The 22,396-nt window shown below is 35.2% G+C and overlaps 1 protein-coding gene across 9 annotated transcripts in view; it reads left to right on the top strand.

Moving 5' to 3' along the window:
• The window catches only part of FAM184A (family with sequence similarity 184 member A), a 107,237-nt gene extending 89,473 nt beyond the window's left edge, over positions 1 to 17,764 (top strand). For 4 of the 9 annotated variants that reach the window (XM_041746626.1, XM_041746621.1, XM_041746625.1 and 1 more), the window contains 7 exons: positions 1,106 to 1,233; positions 2,938 to 3,122; positions 3,556 to 3,702; positions 10,679 to 10,796; positions 13,050 to 13,154; positions 15,689 to 15,891; positions 17,429 to 17,764. In XM_041746626.1, coding sequence (XP_041602560.1) covers positions 1,106 to 1,233; positions 2,938 to 3,122; positions 3,556 to 3,702; positions 10,679 to 10,796; positions 13,050 to 13,154; positions 15,689 to 15,891; positions 17,429 to 17,510 — 968 coding nt within the window. In that variant the 3' untranslated portion in view covers positions 17,511 to 17,764. Of the gene's footprint in view, positions 1 to 1,105; positions 1,234 to 2,937; positions 3,123 to 3,555; positions 3,703 to 10,678; positions 10,797 to 13,049; positions 13,155 to 15,688; positions 15,892 to 16,684 lie in introns of all 9 variants that reach the window. The other 5 variants (XR_005986370.1, XM_041746623.1, XM_041746624.1 and 2 more) reach the window with 5 other exon arrangements.
• The last annotated feature ends 4,632 nt before the right edge of the window (positions 17,765 to 22,396 follow it).

Raw genomic sequence — 22,396 nt, 5'->3', positions numbered from 1 at the left:
AGTGACTAAAAGGAGTACATAGACATGGGACCACATGTCCTTATACTTGATAGGCATTTGGGTTTTTTGCACATCAGGATTTTGTTTTTAGGAGAAAACTCATGTTTAGGTCTGACTTTTGTTAAGGTATTTTTCAGGTATTTTTTTATGGGATTTTAATCTTTGAAGTATTCAAATCACTGACCTTTTTATAAGGAGATCCGTTGAGATTTGAAGAAAAACTGTGTATGTAAAGAGTTTTTGGAGGGTTTTTTTTGGTGTTGTTCATTAACTTTTTATTCCTACCATCTCATTTTCCTTCTGTTTGTTTTTTTTCCCCAAAATTCTCTTAATAGTTTTTATTGTATTACTGTTTTATAGTATTACTGTTTACCCAGTTGCCCAAGCCAGGAAGCTAGAAGATGCATTTAACTTTTTTCTTTTGCTTTCACATCCTGTTAGTTCCTTCACTTAAATATTCCCTATGTCTGTTCCCTCTTCTTTAGTCCTTTTGTCATACTCAGTTCACGGTCATATAATTTTTCACCTTGGTTATTGCTGTAACTTCAGTGATCTCTACTATCCCATGTAATTCCCTCTAGCCTGTGCAGTTATTAGAACAGGGTGATATTTTGTTCCTCCTTGGTATAGTACCCGGCCTTCAGTAAATGTGGATCATATGAAATAATCTCAAATTCAAATAAAAATGATGCCTTACAAATCAAAGCATTCACCAGCTAGTGTTTAACATCTTTCAGCACTATTGTGGAAGAATTTTTGCCTGAGTGGGAAGTTGCTTCCTAAGTGAATATATGTTATGGTACTGTTCAGTTCTAAAATGTTATTCCAGTAGCAAATGAGAAAAGTTAAAAACAATTCATTTCCATTAGCACCTTACTGTCAAACTAAAAGCTTAAATGGATCCATTTGAGCAGTTGAAAATTTTCTTGTCCTTACCAAAGGTAGATGGCCTCTAAATCCATGGTATTTCTGTGACAGTCTGGGATATTTTAATGGGCATATATAAGTGTCCTAATTTTAAAAAATAATATATCTGTGATTTTTATAATTTTTATGTAAAGTATCAGTATTTCTAAAATACACGAAAGCTTTTTTTTTTTCCCAGCCTCCTTACGCTCAGAACTAAACCATCAACATGCAGCTGCAATTGATTTGTTACGGCATAGTCATCATCAAGAATTGGCAGCTGCTAAAATGGAATTAGAGCGAAGTGTAGACATCAGCAGAAGACAGGTAAAGAAGAACATTCTGCTATGTGATGATTCCTTAAATGTGGATAGATTGTTCAAAATTTTTTGAAAATTACTTTGTAATAACTAGTATTTTCATTAGTTATTAATTTACCATCTATGCTGAAGAGTCTTATTTTTAAAGGGAAATGGGTAATTTGATTTTGGTATATTGGTCATAAAATTACATTTTATTTTATGACTTTTTAATTACACATTTTGAATTCTACTTGCATCTTGAGAACAATGAAATATAAATAATACAAAGTGAAAACAGAATACTATGAAACAGTACTGTCTATAGAACTTACTGAGATGGTGGACCTGTGTTATATCTGTGCTATCCACTATGGTCGTCACTGGCCACATGGGCCAAATATGTCTAGTGTGACTATGTGTCTGGTTTTGTTTAATTTTAAAAAATTTAAACTTGAATTTTAATAGTCGTACTGGATAGCATAACTATGGGAGCAGCAGGTCCTCAAGAAAAAGAATAACTGATATTTCTGTATCACTCTAGCACAGGTACTACATATGCTTTTTAGACTTTACTCTTTGGCCAAGTGTACTTACTTGAATCAGAGAGTTTATGATCTTAAATGGATGGATGGATGGATGGATGGATGGATGGATGGATTTTTAGGCATAGTGCAATGAAGGCCATCATTCATTAGGCTTAAAACTTTCACTTTGTTAGTCTTTAGCTATGTTAAATGATCAGCTCAAATTTTCTCTTCATTGCTATGAAGTTTTAAAAAAGCCACTTTATAATCATGGAGGGAAGTTATATTTTCTTTTAACTAGGCTGACACTGAAATTGACAATGTCTAGCTAGACATTGTAGGAAACTAACTTCTAGGAAATTGGAAGAGAGCTTATCATATTTCAGACAGGATAACTGTTACATCAGTATTAAGCAGACTGCTCTCTGAGCCACAGTGTGTGTGTGTGTGTGTGTGTGTGTGTGTGTGTGTGTGTGTGTGTGTGTGTTGGGATGGCCCCACTAGACACAGGGCCTTTTTATTTATTTTTTTTATGAATTTTTATTTATTTATGATAGTCACACAGAGAAAGAGAGAGAGAGAGAGAGAGAGGCAGAGACACAGGCAGAGGGAGAAGCAGGCTCCACGCACCAGGAGCCCGACGTGGGATTCGATCCCGGGTCTCCAGGATCGCGCCCTGGGCCAAAGGCAGGTGCCAAACCGCTGCACCACCCAGGGATCCCGACACAGGGCCTTTTTAAATGAAAGGACAGTGGTGCCAGCATTTTATTGTAGGAGCCCTGCATTCTAATCTCAGCTCTGCTATTCATTATAAATCATCCTTAGACAGATCTCTCTTGGGCATTGGTTTTCTCATCTGTAAAACGTGAGGGAAATGTGCTTTTATGGTCTTTTGGACCTCTTGACACCATGATATTATCCATATAAACTGTATCCGTATAAACACTTCTTATATATGGGATAAGAAGAGGCCTTTAGGTTTTATTTCAGTGGTTTGCTTTTGAAGCAATGTCATTACATTTGACATGCTAGTATGTAATTTCCTTTCCCTTAGATAAAAGCAGAAAGCAAATATTAGAAAATCTTTTAAGAATTATTTGTAGGGGCATCTGGCTTGCTCCATCAGTAGGCATGTGGCTCTTGATCTCAAGGCCATGAGTTCAAGCCCTGCACAAAGCTTACTTAAAAAAAATTGTGTTTTGCAGAGTAAGGAACATATGTGTAGGATAACAGATCTACAAGAGGAATTAAGGCACAGAGAACATCACATCTCAGACTTGGATAAGGAGGTACAGCACCTTCATGAAAATATAAGTGCCCTAACCAAAGAATTGGAATTTAAGGGGAAAGAAATTCTCAGAATACGAAGTGAATCTAACCAACAGATGAGGTATGTCATTAATTACAACGGAAGAAATATACAGTGTTATCTGAAAGACTGCTGTATAGTAGTTAGCAGTACATGCCTATTTTTCTGGCTAGGCTGCCTTCTAGTAGATACTGAAGACCGCTTCTTTACTTGCTGACTGCTATAATTTAGAACATAGATGAAGTGTTTGTATTTTGAGTAATATGTATGCATTCATTAACTTTGGAAATTATATAATTAACTAAAATCTTTATAAAATATAATTTAAAAAGCATTAAAGGAGACAACTTCAGCAAGCCAGAAGATTAGAGCAAAGTAAGTAACTTACTTTAGGCTGTTTCCATTAATTTTCTATATATTATACCTAAAATCATTTCAAATCTGGTAGAAAATAGAAAGTTTTGAAAGCTTGACCTCAGAATAACATTTTCTTAACTAAAAATAAATTAAACAGGTTGCATGAACAAGATTTAAACAAGAGACTTGAAAAAGAGCTGGATGTCATGACAGCAGACCACCTCAGAGAGAAAAATATCATGCGGGCAGATTTTAATAAGACTAACGAGCTACTCAAGGAAATAAATGCAGCTTTACAAGTGTCGTAAGTCATATTATATTAAAGAAAATTCATATATGGGAAATAAACTGAGGAGACTGTGTCTAACCTCAGATTACTCTTTTAAATCTAATTGATCCTTAAAAAAGAAAATGTAAATGCTATATTACCAATTGTAACTGCAGTGTGATATTTTCGTTAACAAGGATAAGACAGTTGAGTGATTTTCAGCTGCTGCTGCCACAGTCCCACTAGGACAATCTGCCTAAGACCTGTCCCTCAGAATCATGAACTATATAATGCCATGTGAAAACCCTAAAGATGTCCATTATATAATGTTAAGGAAAAAGAGTATATTGTGGCCTAAAGGAATATTATGATCCTATACATACACTAATAATACATATTTTATATACAAATATCCAAAGATCTTAAAAAACGAATACAAAATTTTAATGACAGTACTTCCCTCTAGGGAGTGGATTAGAGGGTATTGGAGGTGGGGAAAAGCAAAATCTTCCTTTTTATGTTTTATACTCTATATAGATGTTGTTAGAATTCCTACAAGCAAGCATTTAATTTAAAAAATTAATGAAAGTAAAACATCAGAAATAGTTACTATTCATATATAGTAACTCCAATATTGTTAAAACCAAGATTTCTAATTATTATTTTAAGAAAGTATTTAATAGCCCTTCTCTTTCCCACATACTTAAAAACTGTTACAGAATATGCAAATAGCATTCACTCCTGTCTGTGAGGCGTAAACTCTGGTCCAACTTAAATGCTCTCAGAATTAATCTATTCTAAGCTGCTGCTCCAAATGGTTTATTTATTCACCTCTAGTCTCTCTTCTTCTAATCCATTTTAAAAGCTGCATAAAAATATATAAATATCTCCACATACTTCAGTAAAGTCAAAATAGTGACTAATCACATCAACTCTAGTCTCAAAGTGAAATTTAAAACTCCTTGTGACACTGTGCCTTTTCCTCCCATGTCAGCCACACTGACCTCAGTTTCCTTCTAAGGTTCTTCTATGTTAAACTACCTGGATTACCTTGCCCCAATCTAAAAATCATCTTCTCACATCTTATCCATTAGACTAAGTAAGCTTTGTAGTAAATACTGTTACATATGGGTAACATATATACTCACATTCACTTACGCTGAAACAAAAAACAGACCCCCCAGTGATTGGCAGTTACTTCAATGGCTCCTGAGGTGAAGTACCCTCTAATGGATACACACAGAATTTTCACATTAGTAGGCACTCGAATGTTTCCTTGAGTGAATTTTTTTGAGGCTTCCCTATAACATTTACCACTTCATGAAGTTACACTTGAAATCACGAGATCGTTTTCCCAGTCACAGTGATTTTAAGTATTTGCTGTTTGGGAGGTAATTTTTAAATCCTTTTGAGCCACAGTAAGAGCTCATAACCTTAGACATTTTGCAAAAATTAGTTACAGTAAACCCTACTTTTTCCCTTCTCCTGGGCTGTGTTACTCATTGGACAGAGGCTGAAATCCTGGCACCCCCTCTTCACTGTCTGCAAAAACCTGTTCACAAAAAGAATGACCTCTGTCTGTCCGTGTGTCCTATCTCCTTAGGCATGTTAATTTACAAAGATTAAAGGTTTGTTTCTACTTTATTCTCTTATGTGATTTTACACATTATGAACTTTCAGTAGATAGTAAATAACTTAGTTTTTCTATGTTATGATAATTTTTTTAAGACTTTATTTATTTATTCACGAGAGAGGCAGAGACCTAGGCAAAGGGAGAAGCAGGCTCCATGTAGGGAACCCGGTGTGGGTGGGACTTGATCACCAGACCCAGATCACACCCTGAGCCCAAAGGCAGGTTCCTGAGCCACCCTGGCATCCCATGATAATTTTTAACAATCAAAGAATTAGTATTACTTATGAGTCAAATATTTTATCTGCTTTTCTAGATATACCATTTGTTTTATACCTCAGCTAGGTCCATGGTAACCAGCTCTATTTCTTTTTTCACCAGAAAACTACCACTAACATAAAATTAGTCTCTAGCTAAGGTATTTATTCTTCTAGTTAAACCAAACATACACACAAATGTATTTAGACCAGTGCTGTCCAGTAGATTTTCTGTGCTAATGAAAATGTCCTATATGTGCCCTGTCCAGTACAGTTGTTACTAGCCACACACAGCAGTTGAGCATTTGAATTGTGGCTAGTGCAATCAAGGACTTGTATTTTTCATATAATTTTAATTAACTCAAATGTAAATAGCCAAGTATGGACTAGTGGCTACCGTATTGGAAAGCACAGTTTTAGACACCTGGATTTTTCCCATATCCTTAAATGCAGCCTGCTTGGATCTGTCAAATGGCTAAGATTTTGTCAGAAGTGGTGCAGGGAGAGTGCACTCCTGCTTAAGGAGCTGCAGGGCAATGAGGTGGGGGTGAGGGAGGGATCACAACCATATTTGAATATTCGCAGCCTCAGGGTAGGAACTGAAGTTCCTAGCAAACTGCATTGCTGACTTTAAATCTATTTGTTATTTATTTATTTTTAATTGGTGTTCAATTTGCCAACATATAGAATAACACCCAGTGCTCATCCCATCAAGTACCCCCCTCAGTGCCTGTCACCCAATCACCCCCCCCCCCACCTCCCTTTCTACCACCCCTAGTTCATTTCCCAGAGTTAGGAGTCTCTCATGTTCTGTCTCCCTTTCTGATATTTCCCACTCATTTTTTTCTCCTTACCCCTTTATTCCCTTTCACTATTTTTTATATTCCCCCAAGTGAATCAGACCATATAATGTTTGTCGTTCTCCAATTGACTTATTTCACTCAGCATAATACCCTCCAGATCCATCCACTTCGAAGCAAATGGTGGGTATTTGTCGTTTCTAATGGCTGAGGAATATTCCATTGTATACATAGACCACAGCTTCTTTATACATTCATCTTTCGATGGACACCGAGGCTCCTTCCACAGTTTGGATACTGCTGCTATAAATATCGGGGTGAATGAGGAAAATTAACAAGACAGAAAACAACAAATGTTGGAGAGGATGTGGAGAAAGGGGAACGCTCTTGCACTGTTGGTGGGAATGTGAACTGGTGCAGCCACTCTGGAAAACTGTGTGGAGGTTACTCAAAGAGTTAAAAACAGATCTGCCCTACAACCCAGCAATTGCACTGCTGGGGATTTACCCCAAAGATACAGATGCAGTGGCTTTAAATCTTTGACATTAAAAAAAGCCCTGTGGGTTCGTAGAAGTGGATGATAGTGGAAGGCCTGGAGGAACAGGGATCAGACTGAATCCTGGAGTGGAGGGGCCTCTGGAGCATCTGGAAGGGAAGCTTCTTGCTTCTGTTCCCACACCAAATCCTGCTTGGACTCCAGGGAAGAGGGGAATAACATTTTAAAAAACAGAAGGTACCGTCTAAACGTTGTAGAAATGGTAATGCGTTCTGTAGCTTATGGAATGATTAGTAGAAAACCCCTTTTCTAGTGCTGGATACTAAAGTCTTAGCGTTTTGGACATTCTATAGAAATTGTCTTATTTTTCTGAGAGGTATAGTAGTAAAAACCTTGTGTCTAATATGTCACAGTTTTTGTTGTAGAAACAAATGAAAGAATGGGCTGTTTTGAAGAACTTTAAGGGATGCCTGAGTGGCTCAGCAGTTGAGCGTGGTGTCTCAGGGCATGATCGAGTCCCACGTCGGGCTCCCTGCATAGAGCCTGCTTCTCCCTCTGCCTGTGTCTCTGCCTCTCTCTCTCTCTCATAAATAAATAAAATCTTAGGAAGAAAGAGAGAGAGAGAGAGAGAGAGAGAGAGAGAACTTTAAACATGTAGAACTTGGGATCATGACAGATCTTTATTATGTAAAAAGGGGTTAAGAGATTATTATTGATTGTCCAAGTTTACATTAACTTCTCACTGTACTGAAACAAAAAGATAGTTTCTTCTTTGGGGAAGCATGGAGTTTCTGTACGGGGCTTTTAAGTAGGTCTGCAGTTCCTAATTGAAAAGAAGCACTCCACCATATCAGACCTTTAAAAGTTATTTGAGCTCCTTTATCTAGAATACCCTAATCATTTTTGTTGTTGTTTGATTTTTAAATTACCATTTGGGTTGGGTTCATAAGCTTTGTGAGGTAAGGAAAAAGTATTGCTATTGTCGTGCATCAGAGTCCATGCCCATAAATGATGGGGAAAGAAAGGCTCAACATTAAACTTCTTCGATTATATATATATTTCTTTCCTTAAACTATAGAGTGGATGGTATAATAGAGTTTATCCTTATACAATTGAGATTCTAAAATAGATGTGTGCCGTACTGTTGTTTGGCCTGAGATCTCAATTTACTGACTTTGTCAATTATTTTTTTAAAACACAAGAGAACTGCCACCTTGAAAAATTTTTTATATATTTTATACAACTTTTTTACGTATTCATATTTTTGGTTTGTGTTGTCCATGAACCCTAGACATTGACAGAACCCTCCCCCCCCCAAAAAAAAAAAAATCAGAGCATTCATGCCTGGGGAGAATCCAGCAGTGACCTAGTTAGTAATAATATATGTTTATGTTTTACTTGTTTTCTTTCTGTATTACTTTTAATGGAAATCTACATTTTGAGTAAAAGATGATATAAACTTGTTTCTCTAATGGCAGTATTTCCCAGGCTTTAGCCTTTCAGAATTTGGTCATTTCTGGCTACCTTTGATACTGTTTTCATATTTTTAATTGACTCATTGTAACTTAAAAACTTAACAGGAAAACTTGATTATTTCCACATAAAACTATTATCACTACTGAAAAATTGTATCCATTTTTCTAAATAGAAGCTATATTTATAATTATATAAATGTAAATTCTGTGAAAATAAACAGTATTATTACATTCTAGCTCACTATTGCTGCTGCAGAGCAGCCTGAGTTGTGTGAAACAGAGTAACAGGCATAGTTGTAAAGATTGTTTCTACACTAAGATTGTTTCCTTCTTGTGACCAGAAAGATTAAAGGAGAACAAAGTAAGATAATTTCCTATACCACCAGTTGTTGAGACCTAGTCTTTGAGAAACAGTGCTGGCCTAGAGAGCTGACTGGGACAGCTGAAGAAAGGGAGATTGTTGAGCAGTGTTGGTTTGAAATGGATCAAAGTAATACCAATGTTCTTCCTGTTAGAATTTTTTTTTTTAATTTTTATTTATTTATGATAGTCACAGAGAGAGAGAGAGAGAGAGAGAGAGGCAGAGACATAGGCAGAGGGAGAAGCAGGCTCCATGCACCGGGGAGCCTGATGTGGGATTCGATCCCGGGTCTCCAGGATCGCGCCCTGGGCCAAAGGCAAGCGCCAAACCACTGCGCCACCCAGGGATCCCTTCCTGTTAGAATTTTGAAAGACTTAATAATTTTGGAAATATATTTGCAGATCATATTACTTGTTCTCTCCTTTAATGCTTTCCCATTTGTGTTAATATAAATTGTTTCTTCAATTTAATCAATTATTTTTTCCCTTTAAAATCAAGGTATCTCTTTAAGGTTTTTTTATGATATTAATTTATAATAATTTTTTAGGTAAAGCATGTTTAAACCAAATGAAAACATACACTGGACTTGAGGCTCAGAGCAAAAAGTTAAGGTGGTTACCTTAACTTCCCATTTTACTAGAACAAAACGACAGACATTATAGTTCTCTTTTTTATTGTTTTTTTTTTCTTGATAATAGTTTTAAATAAGGCATTAAATTTAGGCTTTTAGTGACCATTTACTGCCAGGTATTCTTGTTCAGCTACAGAAAGCAGTTAAAAAATCTTGTATTTTGTTTTTAACAATAAAGTACCACAGTGACATCTTGTGGTTACTCTGGTATTAAACCCATGCCTTTTTCCTTGACTAGATCATTGTTTCTCAAGCTTCTTAAAATTTTTCCCCATAAAACGACATATCATAAAATCCAAGGTCCCTTTATGTGAGCCTAGTAAAGCACATTTTTCATTCAATATGCATTGTCACAAAAGAATAAAGAATAGTAAAACTAGCCTCAGACTACATTGACAAAGTTCCCACTAATCCTAAATCAGTCAGTTCCTAACCCCACCACTTCTCTTTACCCACGTATCTCCCCCAAACCCTCCAGACTAGAACTTTAGCTTGGGCTTGAGTTAGTGGAGGAGTTTACTAAAATTCCTAAAATACACAGAGATTTTTCTACTCCTCTAGAATTGGGGGGTGCACTGATTCCTACAAGATACATTGTCCAGAAGTTACTGTTTGTTGGATGAATAAATTTTTCTGTGCATCTTCATTCCCATGATTTTACTGAGCTTAAGTTCTGTCCTTTGACTTTGAAAACAGTAAGTTTTTTAATGGCTATAATTATTTAAATTTTCTAAAACGGAAACTGTTTCTCCCCTACACCCCTGAGCCAGCAGTTTCCATTTGCCTCTTCATTCTGCCCTGCCATCTTATCTGATGAACCTTTTATTTCTTACAGTGTATGTGTATTAGCTGATAATACAGAATTTTTAAATTGTGTTTCCCATAAACCAGGGAAGACTGATGTCATGTATGTGTCCTTTGTTTCCCTTTCCTCTGTATCTTGTCCCTTTTTTGTATGTTATCAAGCCTTATGTCATCACACAGGAGTATATTTTGGTAAATTCTCCTGATAATGAGACAATCATTGCAGCATCAAATCGATATTTAAAGATTAGTATTATTCAGTATATCATTTCTTCTACAGGGCTTACCTCACCTCATCCCCACACACTGTTGAATGACTTACAATGAGTTAATTCTTCTGAAAGTAACCCGTAAAGTCTTTAATAACATCATCTACCCCATTCGAGCCTTTAATAACACTATAGCTATTGAAACAGCCTCATGTTATTAGACTGAAAAGTTTTAAGGAAAAAGGTTAGGTTTTAAATTTTGTATGTGTTCAACTGGAGTAATTGGAAAATGTAGGTATTACAGAAGAATGTGAGTCCTATCGATGAACTAAAGATTTCTTGTTTTCAGACTAGAAGAAATGGAAGAAAAATACCTAATGAGAGAATCAAAACCAGAAGATATACAGATGATTACAGAATTAAAAGCCATGCTTACCGAAAGAGACCAAGTCATAAAGAAACTAATTGTAAGATTTGGGGTGGGCCGGTGTAACCATGTATTTACTATGTTTTGCCAATCAACAGTCCATTGGTTAAGTATTAAGTAATGCTAAATGGAAACTGAAGGTATAAAATATGTATGTTATGATTGAAAATTTATTAAAAATGTTCATGAATAAGGATAAGAAATACAAAGTAATTTTAAATTTGGTATTAGGGTAAGGAGATAGTGCCTCTTTTCAGTATTTTTTTAAGAGTCTTTAGTACATATTTTACGTTTCATAATGTCCTTGCCAACGTTTAGTTAATACGCTCTTGAAGCTGTGTATTGTTCATATAGAATTAGTGCATAGGAAAGAAGAGTCAACACGTGCATGCATTAGCCTGCACCGTGTACTTACAGTTAGTCCTGTTAATTTACCCTGATCCAAAGATATACTCCATGGGAAAAGGGTTCTGTTTTCTTAGGGTTCTAACTAAGAAAAGTACATACTCTCTTGAGAGTCTGGGTCTAAACTGAGGTGTCTGAGCAGTCAGTCCATCAGGAAAGGAAGTACAGATTTAACAATAAATAAGCTGCCTTTATTAAAGATATTATTCTTCAAGAATAAGAAATACACAAATGTCTTATAATTCATAAGACATTTTTAGAGTCTTCTAAAATTATGTATCCTGATCAATAATTAAGATACTGTTTTTCATTGTCCCAAAAAAAAATAGAAAAATCTTTCAGAGTAAAACTAAAGTTGAATGCTAATCGCTCTGTTGGTTCATTGAGCTCTGCAACTGAAAACTATGGATGTTAGCATAGAAAGAGAGCCTAGAAGCATTTATTTCTGAAGTCCATTTTCTTTCATTTATCTTAATTGGCATTTAGGAAAGCCATCCTGTTGGCTGGGACTACAAGGTCCTGGTAAAAACAGCAGGTTATAGATTGGGGTTCATTATGGAACCGAGGAGCAGACATTGGGAAGATTTTCCAGGCATTGTGAACATGAAAACAGACCTCATAGATTCATCTGATTACCTTGTAGTCCACACATGAAGTTAGCAAAGGTATTAAGTATATTTATTTCGTCTATGGTAGAAATTGCTTTTCCAGTTCTTAGTGAACAGATGTCACAGATATAGTTGTATTCTATCCTGGACAATAGGATGAGTATTAGACATCAAAGAATAAAGCAAACACAAAGCAACACAGTTAGCTGGTGACAGGCTAGGAATCCAGCTAAGGGCTGTTCTATGCTCTTTTCACTACACCCCAATTCTATGGACTGTGACGCACATGGGCTGAGATTGATGATGCAAATGATACTAGTAACTAAGAAGGGGATGAAGAATCTAGTTCTAGGGCACTAATCCTACACTTCACACTCATGTGCTTACAGTTTGGTTGTCCAATTAACATAAGTTGTTGGTGAAGTGAAAGGCAAAGGATTTATCTATATGTAGGTCACTTTTTCTCTGGTTAGTGATTACTATTGCTATAATACAGAGGACCCTTGGACAATGCAGGGGTTATGGGGCACCAACTCCCTGTGTAGTCGAAAATCCACATATAATTTGACTCCCCTAAAACTGGATTACTAATAAACTGCTGTTAACTGGAAGAAGCCTTACTGATAACAAGCTCAAGTAGCACATATTTTGTATATTATATGTATTATATGATGTTTTCTTATAATAAAGCTAGAGAAAAAATGCTAAGAATCGTATTAGAAAATACATTTATAATATTGTACTGTATTTATAAAAAAAAAAAAAAAAAAAAAAACAACAGCATTTAAGTGGACCCGTGCAGTTCAAGCCTGTGTTGTTCAGAAGTCAACTGAACATTGAGGTCTCAGAGAGGGGATAAGGGAAGATCAAATGTATTTCCAGTACTGAAGAATAATGATGAGTCAGTGTCACCTTTATAGAAACAACAAAAAAACATGCACACAGCTCAGCTCCACAAATGTAAGTTAAGCTACTCAAACTGCACAGTTACCCCTTTGGAACAGAGATGAGACCAATTAAAACATTTAGATCCAGTCTTAGAGGAAAAAGTTATTAAAGGGTGGAGAAGAGCCCCAAAGCATATGGTTTTGAAAAGTTTTGAAAACCTTCCCACCCACAGTCATTACGACACTGGCAGTCAGATCTAGAAATCTTTGATGAACGAGGTAGATAAATCTTCACTAAAGTTTTTATATTAAATTTTGAATGAAATGGCAGTTAAACAGTTTTAAATTTTCAATAGAAAATGTCTAAGTGATGTTTATAATTCTTTTGCATAGGAGGATAATAAATTTTATCAGCTGGAATTAGTCAATCGAGAAACTAACTTCAACAAAGTGTTTAACTCAAGCCCTACTGTTGGTGTTATTAATCCATTGACTAAGGTATGTGCTGTAAACACTGTAAAATAGGGATGTAGTTTAAAACTTGCTTAAAATTTTTAATAGAGCAGCATTAGATAAACCTTCCAAACAGTGTTTTCTCAAATTTAATATGTAGATTTAAAATCTGTGAAATCTTTATATATACATTTTCAAAGAATAAGACTAATATTTTTGTTAAGAATTAAAACTCCTTAAGACGTTAATATAAAACCTTAGTTTCTATCATTTTGTTTTTCCTATCTCCAAAGAAAACTAACATCATTTTCTTGGTGTTCACTGCCCTCTATGGGGTCCTGAAAGGTACTCCAGCCCTGTATACCCAACAGGTCTCCCTAACTTAGAGTCTAAGGTCTGCCATCTTACTGGACCTTGTTGCCCACCAGTCTTTGGAGAAGGGCTTTACTTCTTTCAGTCTTAGGACCTTTCTTTGAACCTTTCTTGACAATTAAAACTGAAGATGGCCTATCCTGATATTTTGTTACTCTTAGGACAGATAGAAGAGCTTTGTCGACAAGTAAAACGGACGTGGCTAAGTCTTATACAGCCTTGTACTCCAGCTTCCCATGGCTCCCCTCATAGTGCTTTGGGTGTAGGAGTTATTCAGCTGCACGTTTAAATCACATTTTCTATAAGCAACCACAAATAAGTGAATAAAGCAAATAATGAAGAATAAATAATTACTGGCTTCATAGGGATTACATTTCTTTTGGGCAGTAATCAGTAGTAGAAATAAACTAAAGTACTACTGCTAAAGCTATTTTTTTAATTCAAATTTAATTAATTTGCTCATCATGCCTAATTTCTATTAGGCCATTAAGCCAGAAATTTTTGCTTTCAGTGCTCCTAAAAACTTCCCTGTTAAGAACATGGACTCTATCCTTACTTCACAAGTTAAATATTTTATGAAACAGAATGACTTAAAGTAGGGACATGGAGCCTAAAATACTGCCTGGCACATCAAAGGCTCTCATAATTGGTGAATGAATTAATATAGTTACAGTTTTTGAGTTCATAACTTAGGGTGAAATAAGTATGTATGTATGTACGTACATATTTAATTTATTCATGAGAGACAGGCAGAGGGAGAAGCAGGCTCCCTACAGAGAGCCTGATGTGGGACTGGGTCCCAGGACCCTGGGATCATGACCTGAGCCAAAGGCCAACGCTTAACCACTGAACCACCCAGGTGTCCCTGAAATAAGCTTTTAATTACAAAGCAAGATTACAAGACTTGTTGAAACAAATAATAAAAGGAAACTATTTCTAATATATTTTTTTGGAATTAACATTTTTAGCAACAAAACCATTATTGTAGATTTCTCCAAAGAGAAACCTAAAGTAGGTTTATTTATGCCCTCTGGTGACTAGAACGAGATAATGCAAAAGATGATCTTTGTTCACTTTTGAATGACCTCAGCTTTAATAGTTGTGATTCTAGAAAACGTTATTCTTTCTTTTTACAGTTATGGTAAAATAGACTCTTTGTCAGAGACTGTGATTCACAGAATATGACCTAGAAAAAGAGGGCAATGTCTAGGTACTGAGATCATTTCTTTGTAAATAAAGGGAAAAAGCCAATTAGATTAGGGTACTGTTTTTTTAAACAATTTTTCAAGAATAATTTTGCAGGAAAATATAAGTTTAATTAGCACACATTTAACTAGTAAAAGACAGTATTAAAGATATCTTGCAGCATGTTAAATTTTATTCTGCACAGCAAGATGATGCTCATTGATTCCAGAGGTCTGAATAAAATACTTGATTTGTAAGCTGATAGGTTTTGATAATCTGATTGTATTCCTCTTGCTACTGTTAGTTTTGAAGACAAACTAAAAAAATTTTTTTAATATGGATCACTTTTGTTTTATAACCTTTAAATGTTTCTAAAAGATTATGAGCCAATTAGTGATACCACCAATTGGGAGATGAAACAATTATGCAAATTTAATTTTCTCTCCTCAGAAAGATGGTACAGTGAATTTAAAACCAGCTATTTAAGTCAACTTTAGGTCTTAAGTAGGAATGTGGGATATATTTCAAACTACTTTGCCAAGCATTTTTCCATTCCCTTTTTTTCCAGGCAAGGACTGCCTCTCTTTGACAGAAGGTTAAAAGTTCATGGACTTCCTTTTTAAAACTGTTTAACTTTATTACCTTCTACTCCTAATTTTAGCCCAAATCTACTTAATGTCGTGGTATCTGCAAGACCTGCTCCTTCCCCATTTCCTCCCAGTATTCCTTACCCTTTGACATTCTGTCCATCTCCTCCCCTCCCCACGAACACCCTTCCTAAGTATTTCTTCCTCATTCTTTCTGGCCCAGCAGCATGTCTGTCCGTGAGGATTCCATGTAGATAAAGAACACCTCCAAGGATCCCCAGATCACACTTTGGGTAACACTGGTTCATATTAACATCCCAATTTAACAGAAAGCCTCCAAAATTTTTCCATGCCAAATTTATATCTTCTACTATTCCTATTTTCTTACTTGTCATAACACAGGGACTGTCCTCACATGTGTTATTTTTAATGCAGCAAAAGAAGAAGAATGATAAGTCACCAACAAACAGGTTTGTGAGTGTTCCCAATCTAAGTGCTCTGGAATCTGGTGGAGTGGGCAATGGACATCCTAACCGCCTGGACCCCATTCCTAATTCTCCAGTCCACGCTATTGAGTTCAACAGCAGCAAACCACTTCCACAGCCAGTGCCACCCAAAGAGCCCAAGACATTTTTGAGGTGAGCGCCGTCTCACCAGCAATCTTTTTTCTTTCTTGAGAAATTTACCTTCTTACGTTGCAGAAATTCACTGCTTTAAGAACAACCTAGAAAAATTATTACTGTGAAAGATTTTCCAAATATATTTATCACTTCTCTAGAGAACTCCTTTTTGGCTCTTAAGATTTTTTTTCTAGTTTCTTGTCAGTTTTTCTAGATGCTGAAAGAGGTGCTGATGTAATTCGTATGCTTAGAATTTTAATATTTATGGATAGTTGCTTCATTTGAATATTGTAGCAAATTTTTCACTAATCACCTTTATTACAGAATTTTTTCATACATTTTTTTTCACTTTCTTGTTTACCAGGCTTATTTACAAATATATAGATAACTGCCAAAATAAAAAATATGTAAGCTCTGGGAATTTAATGATATACATATAAAAATTTTTACAATTGATATTCCAATTTTAAATAAACCTCAGATTTGATTAAATGTATTTACAAGAATTTAAATGAAACCAAATTGTTTATCCATTAAATAACATCAGAAAGTATTGTTGTTTTAAGTTTACCTTACTATTACTGATTCTATGCTACTTTAATTTTTTTAACTTATTCCTACTAAATTTCAGCAGTGTCACAATAGTCTTACAGGTAGACTATCTTTTTCTAGGGTAAGTGATGACATAGTTAATGACTAATCATTTTAAGTAGAAAAATAGCAAGAATAAAAATAGTCAAATATACTTTTGAATGTGTCTCCTGCTAAATATTTTGTGTTGCTTATTTCCTTTGTGCATGGGTATGTTCAGGTATCAGTAAGATGCATGTGCATGAGCTCAAGGAACTTGACTACTGGAATTTCCATTACACATTGTTGCGTGCCTTGTAATTTCCCCCAAAGACGGTAGGGATTCTTTTATTTTCTCAACTAGCCCAAAGAATATTTAGTTAGAATTAAGTTTAAATGATATAACTATGAAGATGGAGGGGAAAGTGGCTTACCATACTCCTTTCCCCCTGGAGTATTTGCTTATGGAATTATGAAAGTTTAATGTAAATATACATGTAGTAGAAATACCATACCATGGCTTAGTTATCTAAGTTATATTTGAGGACACATCTGTCAGAATCAAATGCTTGTGTCAGATCCTGAAATTTAATTAGGTAGAAGAGAAAAAGTGCTGAAAAAGAGGAATGTTATCTTGTTCTTATTCCTGACAGTTCCTCCTGATTTTTTTTTATTCTAAGAAGGTGACGTTATTTTTATCAGCTGTCTGGTTTTGGGTTTTGTTTTTTGTTTTTTTGTTTTTTTTGTTTTTGTTTTTGTAATTATTTTGATGTGGCTCCTCCTTCACTGACTTCATCTGAGCTGCTGATGCACTCTCATGCTCTCATGGAGTGGAGAACCCAGTCTAGTGTAGAGGGATCTACAAAACGCATCTAACCCAGGGAAGCAGTGCTGGTCATCTATACTGATGCTTTTTGTGTTTTTCCCTTCATTTTGCAAAACAGCTTAATGCTGGGTTACATGTCTCTCTTTTTTATGAATTCAGTCCTCCTCAGAGTGAAGCTTCCCCGGTGGCTTCTCCAGATCCCCAGCGCCAGGAGTGGTTTGCCCGGTACTTCACGTTCTGAAAGAACTGTGTTGGCAACAGCTCTGTGTGGACTATTACTAAGAGCATGACCTTATACAAACCATTATGTGAACAGGCTTTCCTATGTCAGACACTGTGAATGAGAAAGTATTTGTCTAATTTGAAAATACACTATTTCCTGTGCTATTTATTGGAATCACTCTACTATATTATGTGTGTAATTATAACAGTTATTTTTATTTGAGATGGAAGAGTCTTTAACCTTTATAATTACTGCATAATAAATTTTGTTAGAACAAACAGTGCTTTTCATCTTTTTCTAGTAAGCTTATTAGACTTTAAATTTTTTAATTTTAGATAAGATTTACAAAAAAGGTATTTGCTAAAAAAAAGTTTTACTGCATAATAATAAAATATGCATAAAATATCAAATTATTTGACCTCAATAATCATAACTAAATCGGGCTAGGTAAACATGAATAAATATAAATATATTATAAATATATTATAACCTACTAATTTATTATATATGACTATAAACTGTGTCCTCTAAATGTACAAGACTATTATGAAAACACTTATAGATATTATAGACTTTCAACTACATAAAATACTGCTGACTTATTTATATTTTAATATTCTAAGGATCTGGAATGTCTAATATAGTTAGTATCTATGATTAAGATGAGTTATGGCCAAAAGTTATTTGGTAAAGAGACAGTCAGTTCTATCGTAATTTGTCTTAAAAGTTAGTGGGTGATAGGCATTCAGGAATGCACTGGGTGTTACATGCAATTGATGAATCACTAAACTCTACCTCTGAAACTAATACGCTATAATGTTAATTTTTTTTTTAAAGTTTGTTACTGATACATTCAACGAGAGTGCCAAATTGAATTGATAAAGCAATGTAGATTTTAGAAGAATCTTGGGTAAACAAGATAAATACAAATACCTTATCTATGAATGATTGTAACAACAATAAAGACCAAGTTTTCTAATGGTTATTATGTGTCAGACACTGTGCTCAGGGGCACTAGAAAGATTATTTAATCCTCACAAAATCTTCAAGAAGCAAACCATTGCATATGAGTTTTTACGGTTGACCTATTCTTTTAAGTTATCCTGGAAAAAAAAAAGTTTTATATAAAATCCTCGCTCTGAATTTTTCTTCAGCTGAGACTGAACTTTCTAAGTGGTTATTCTTATTTTAGAAAACAAATCTAGTTATAAGCATATATTCTTATCCCTAATTTATAGTTTACCTAATAATTTGGAGATTATTTACCAAGGATTTGATGATTAATACACATGCCTAGACACAGACATACAGATGATGAACACCTGTCCTCAAGAGCTAACCACATACTTGCTGAAATAGTCAAGGACTAAACTTTTTCAAGATCAGAGCAATGTCAGAAGGGATATAAGATTCATGGAGTGTAGGGCAGCCCAGGTGGCTCAGCGGGTTAGCGCCGCCTGCAGCCCAGGGCGTGATCCTGGAGACCCGAGATCGAGTCCCACGTCAGGCTCCCTGCGTGGAGCCTGCTTCTCCCTCTGCCTGTGTCTCTGCCTCCCCCCCGCCCCGTGTCTTTCATGAATGAAAAAAAAAAAAAAAGATTTATGGAGTGTACAGGGAAGACAGGAGGAAGTGATTAATTCTACCTACGTAGTGGCAGGGTGAGCTTGACATGGAAATGGTACCCAATTATAATTTTGAACGATGAGTGGGAATTACCCAGGACAGGGCTCTTTCAGGCACAAACTGGAACAAGTATCAAGAAGGCCAACTACTTCCAGAGAATTAAGTAAGTGCAGTCCTGTGGGATCAATGTGTAGGGCTAGAGAACATGCATGGCATAAGAGAACAATCATTCCTTGACCACCTAGCCTTTTAAACATACAACTAGTAAAAGTTAAAAGCTGTACTCTTTACATTATGCTCAAAGGACCTGAAATGCCTAGTAAGGAATTCAACTTGATTCTGCAGAGGCAGAATTAGATTTTTTTTAAAAAACTGAGAGAGCATATGTGAGTGAGGGGCAGAGGGAGAAGCAGACTCTGCTGAGCAGGGAGCCCTATGTGGGGCTCAATCCCAGGGTCCCAGAATCATGACCTGAGCCAAAGGCTGACACTTAATCAACTAAGCCACCCAGACACCCTAAAGCATGATTAGATTTAAATTTTTTAAGTCACCATACTGACTGCAAAAAAAAAAAAACTTATGTATGCTGCCTACAAGAGACTCACTTTAGATTTAAAGACTCATACAGACATTGAAAATGAAAGGATGGAAAAAAATATTCCATACTAATGGAAATAACAAAAACAACAAACAGACCAGGGTAGCAATACATATATCAGAAAATAAACTTTAAAACAAAGACTATGACAAGAGATAATAAAAAGGGACATTACCTAATGATAATCTGTCCAACATAATATAAATACTTGTAAATATCTATGCATCCAACTTTGGAGCCTCTAAACCATAAAGCAAATATTAACAGACATAGAGGGAAAAATTGACAGTAATACAATTATAAGAGGGGAATTTAGCACCCCACTTACATCAATGGATAGATCATCTAGGCAGAAAAATCAATAAGAGAACAGCCCCTTTGAATGACACATTAGATCAGATAGACTTAACAAATACATACAGAATATTCCATTTAAAAACATCAAATATACATTCTTTTCAAGTGCACATGCAACATTCTCCAGGACAGATCACATATTAGGCCAAAAAACAAATCACCTAAGCTTAACAGAATCCTATCAGGCATTTTTTCTGGCTACAACAGGATGGAACTATAAATCACAAGAAAAAAAAAAAAACACTAAAAAACCTCCCACAAACACATGGATGCTAAATAACATGCAACTACCAATAATGCAACTACCAATGCAATAACATGCATCCACCAATGGATCAACAAAGAAACCAAAGAGGAAATCAAACATAGAGACAAAGATACAATGATCCAAAATCTTTGGGACGTAGCAAAAGCAGTTCTAAGAGGGAAATTTAGAGCAATACAGGCTTAAACGGGGGAAAAAAATTCAAACAATCTAACCTTGTACCTAAAAGAACTAGAAAAAGAAGAAAAAGTCCAAGGTTGGTAGAGGGAAGGAAATAAAAACCACAGCATAAATAAATGAAATAGACATGCAAGCCCCCCCCCACACCCAAAACAGAAAAGATCAGTGAAACCAAAAGCTGGTTCCTCGAAAAAACAAAATTGATAAACCTTCACCCAGATTAATCAAGATAAAGAGGACACAAATCCATTAAGAGAAAAAAAGGAGAAAGAATTGACACCACAGAAATACAAAGAGTTGGAAGAAAATAATGTAAAAAAATTCTACACCAACAAACTGGACAACTAAGAAGAAATGCATTAATTTCCAGACACATATCTTTCAAAACTGAACCAGGAATAAACAGTATATCTGAACAGACCTATTACTAGTAACAAAATTGACTCCGTAATAAAAAAACTCCCAACAAACAGAAGTCCAGGATCAAACAGCTTCACAAGTGAATTCAACTAAATGTTTAGAGAAGATTTAACACCTATTCTTCTCAAACTACTCCAAAAAAGTACAAAAGTAAGAAAAGCTTCCAAATACATCCTACAAAGCCAACATTACCCTAATACCAAACTAGACAAAGACACTACAAAAAAATGAAACTACAGGCCAATATCTCTGAAGAACATAGACACAAAAATCATCAACAAAATTTGAGCAAACCAAATTCAACAATACATTTTAAAAAATCATACACCATGATTGAGATTTATTCCAGGAATGCAAGAGTAGTTCAATATTAGCAAATCAATTAACATGATACACAAAGCAAAGGATAAAGATCCTATCATATCAATAGATGCAGAAAAAGCATTTGACAAAGTACAACATCCATTCATGACAAAAATCTCTCAACAAGTATGTTTAGAGGGAACATACCTCAACATAAAAGGTCATATAAGGAAAAACCCATAGTTAACATCATATTCATCATATAAGACAAGGATGTCCACTTTTATTCAATGCAGTATTGGAAATCACAGCCACAACAAACGAGTAATAAAAGGCATCTAAATTCCTAACAAATGAAATTCACTATTTGTACCTGACATGATGCTATACATAAAAAACCCTAAAGACCACCAAAAATTTTAGAATAATTGACTTCAGCAAACTTGTAGGATACAAAATCAATACAAAGAAATTAGTTGTGTTTCACACACTTATAAGTAGCAGAAACAGAATTTAATCAAATCCCATTCATAATAACACCAAAAAAGAATAAAATAGGAGTGGCTGGCTGGCTCAGTTGGTAGAGTGTGTGACTATTGATCTCGGTTGTGGGTTGGAGCCCCATGTTTGGTGTAGAGATTACTTAAATTAAATCTTTAGAACAGAATACCTAGGAATAAACTTAACCAAAGAGGTGTAAGAACTCTGAAAACTGTAACTGATGAAAGAAATTGAAGACAACACAAAGAAATGGAAAGATATTCCATGATAATTAGAAGAGTATTGTTTAAATGTTCATACTACCAGAAGCAATTGCAGATTTAATGCAAACCGTATCAAAATAGCAACAGCATTTTTCATAGACCTAGAACATACAATACAAAAATTTGTATGCAATCACAAAAGACCTCAAATAGCCAAAGCAATCTTGAACAAGAAAAGTAGCGGTATCACAGTCCCAGAATTCAAGATATATCACAAAGCTGTGGTAATCAAAACAGTACAGTACTAGTACAAAACCAGACATGGAGGTCAATGGAACAGAATAGGGTTCAGAAATAAATCTATGCTCTATGGTCAATTAATCTATGACAAATGAGGCAAGAATATACAATGGCTAAAGGTAGCTTCTTCAATAAATGGTGCTGGGGAACTGGA

Source organism: Vulpes lagopus, chromosome 2 (assembly GCF_018345385.1).
Source record: "Vulpes lagopus strain Blue_001 chromosome 2, ASM1834538v1, whole genome shotgun sequence".
In the NCBI taxonomy this organism is placed as follows: Eukaryota; Metazoa; Chordata; class Mammalia; order Carnivora; family Canidae; genus Vulpes; species Vulpes lagopus.
Note: the sequence above shows the minus strand (reverse complement) of the source record. Positions and strands in the feature narration are given on the sequence as shown.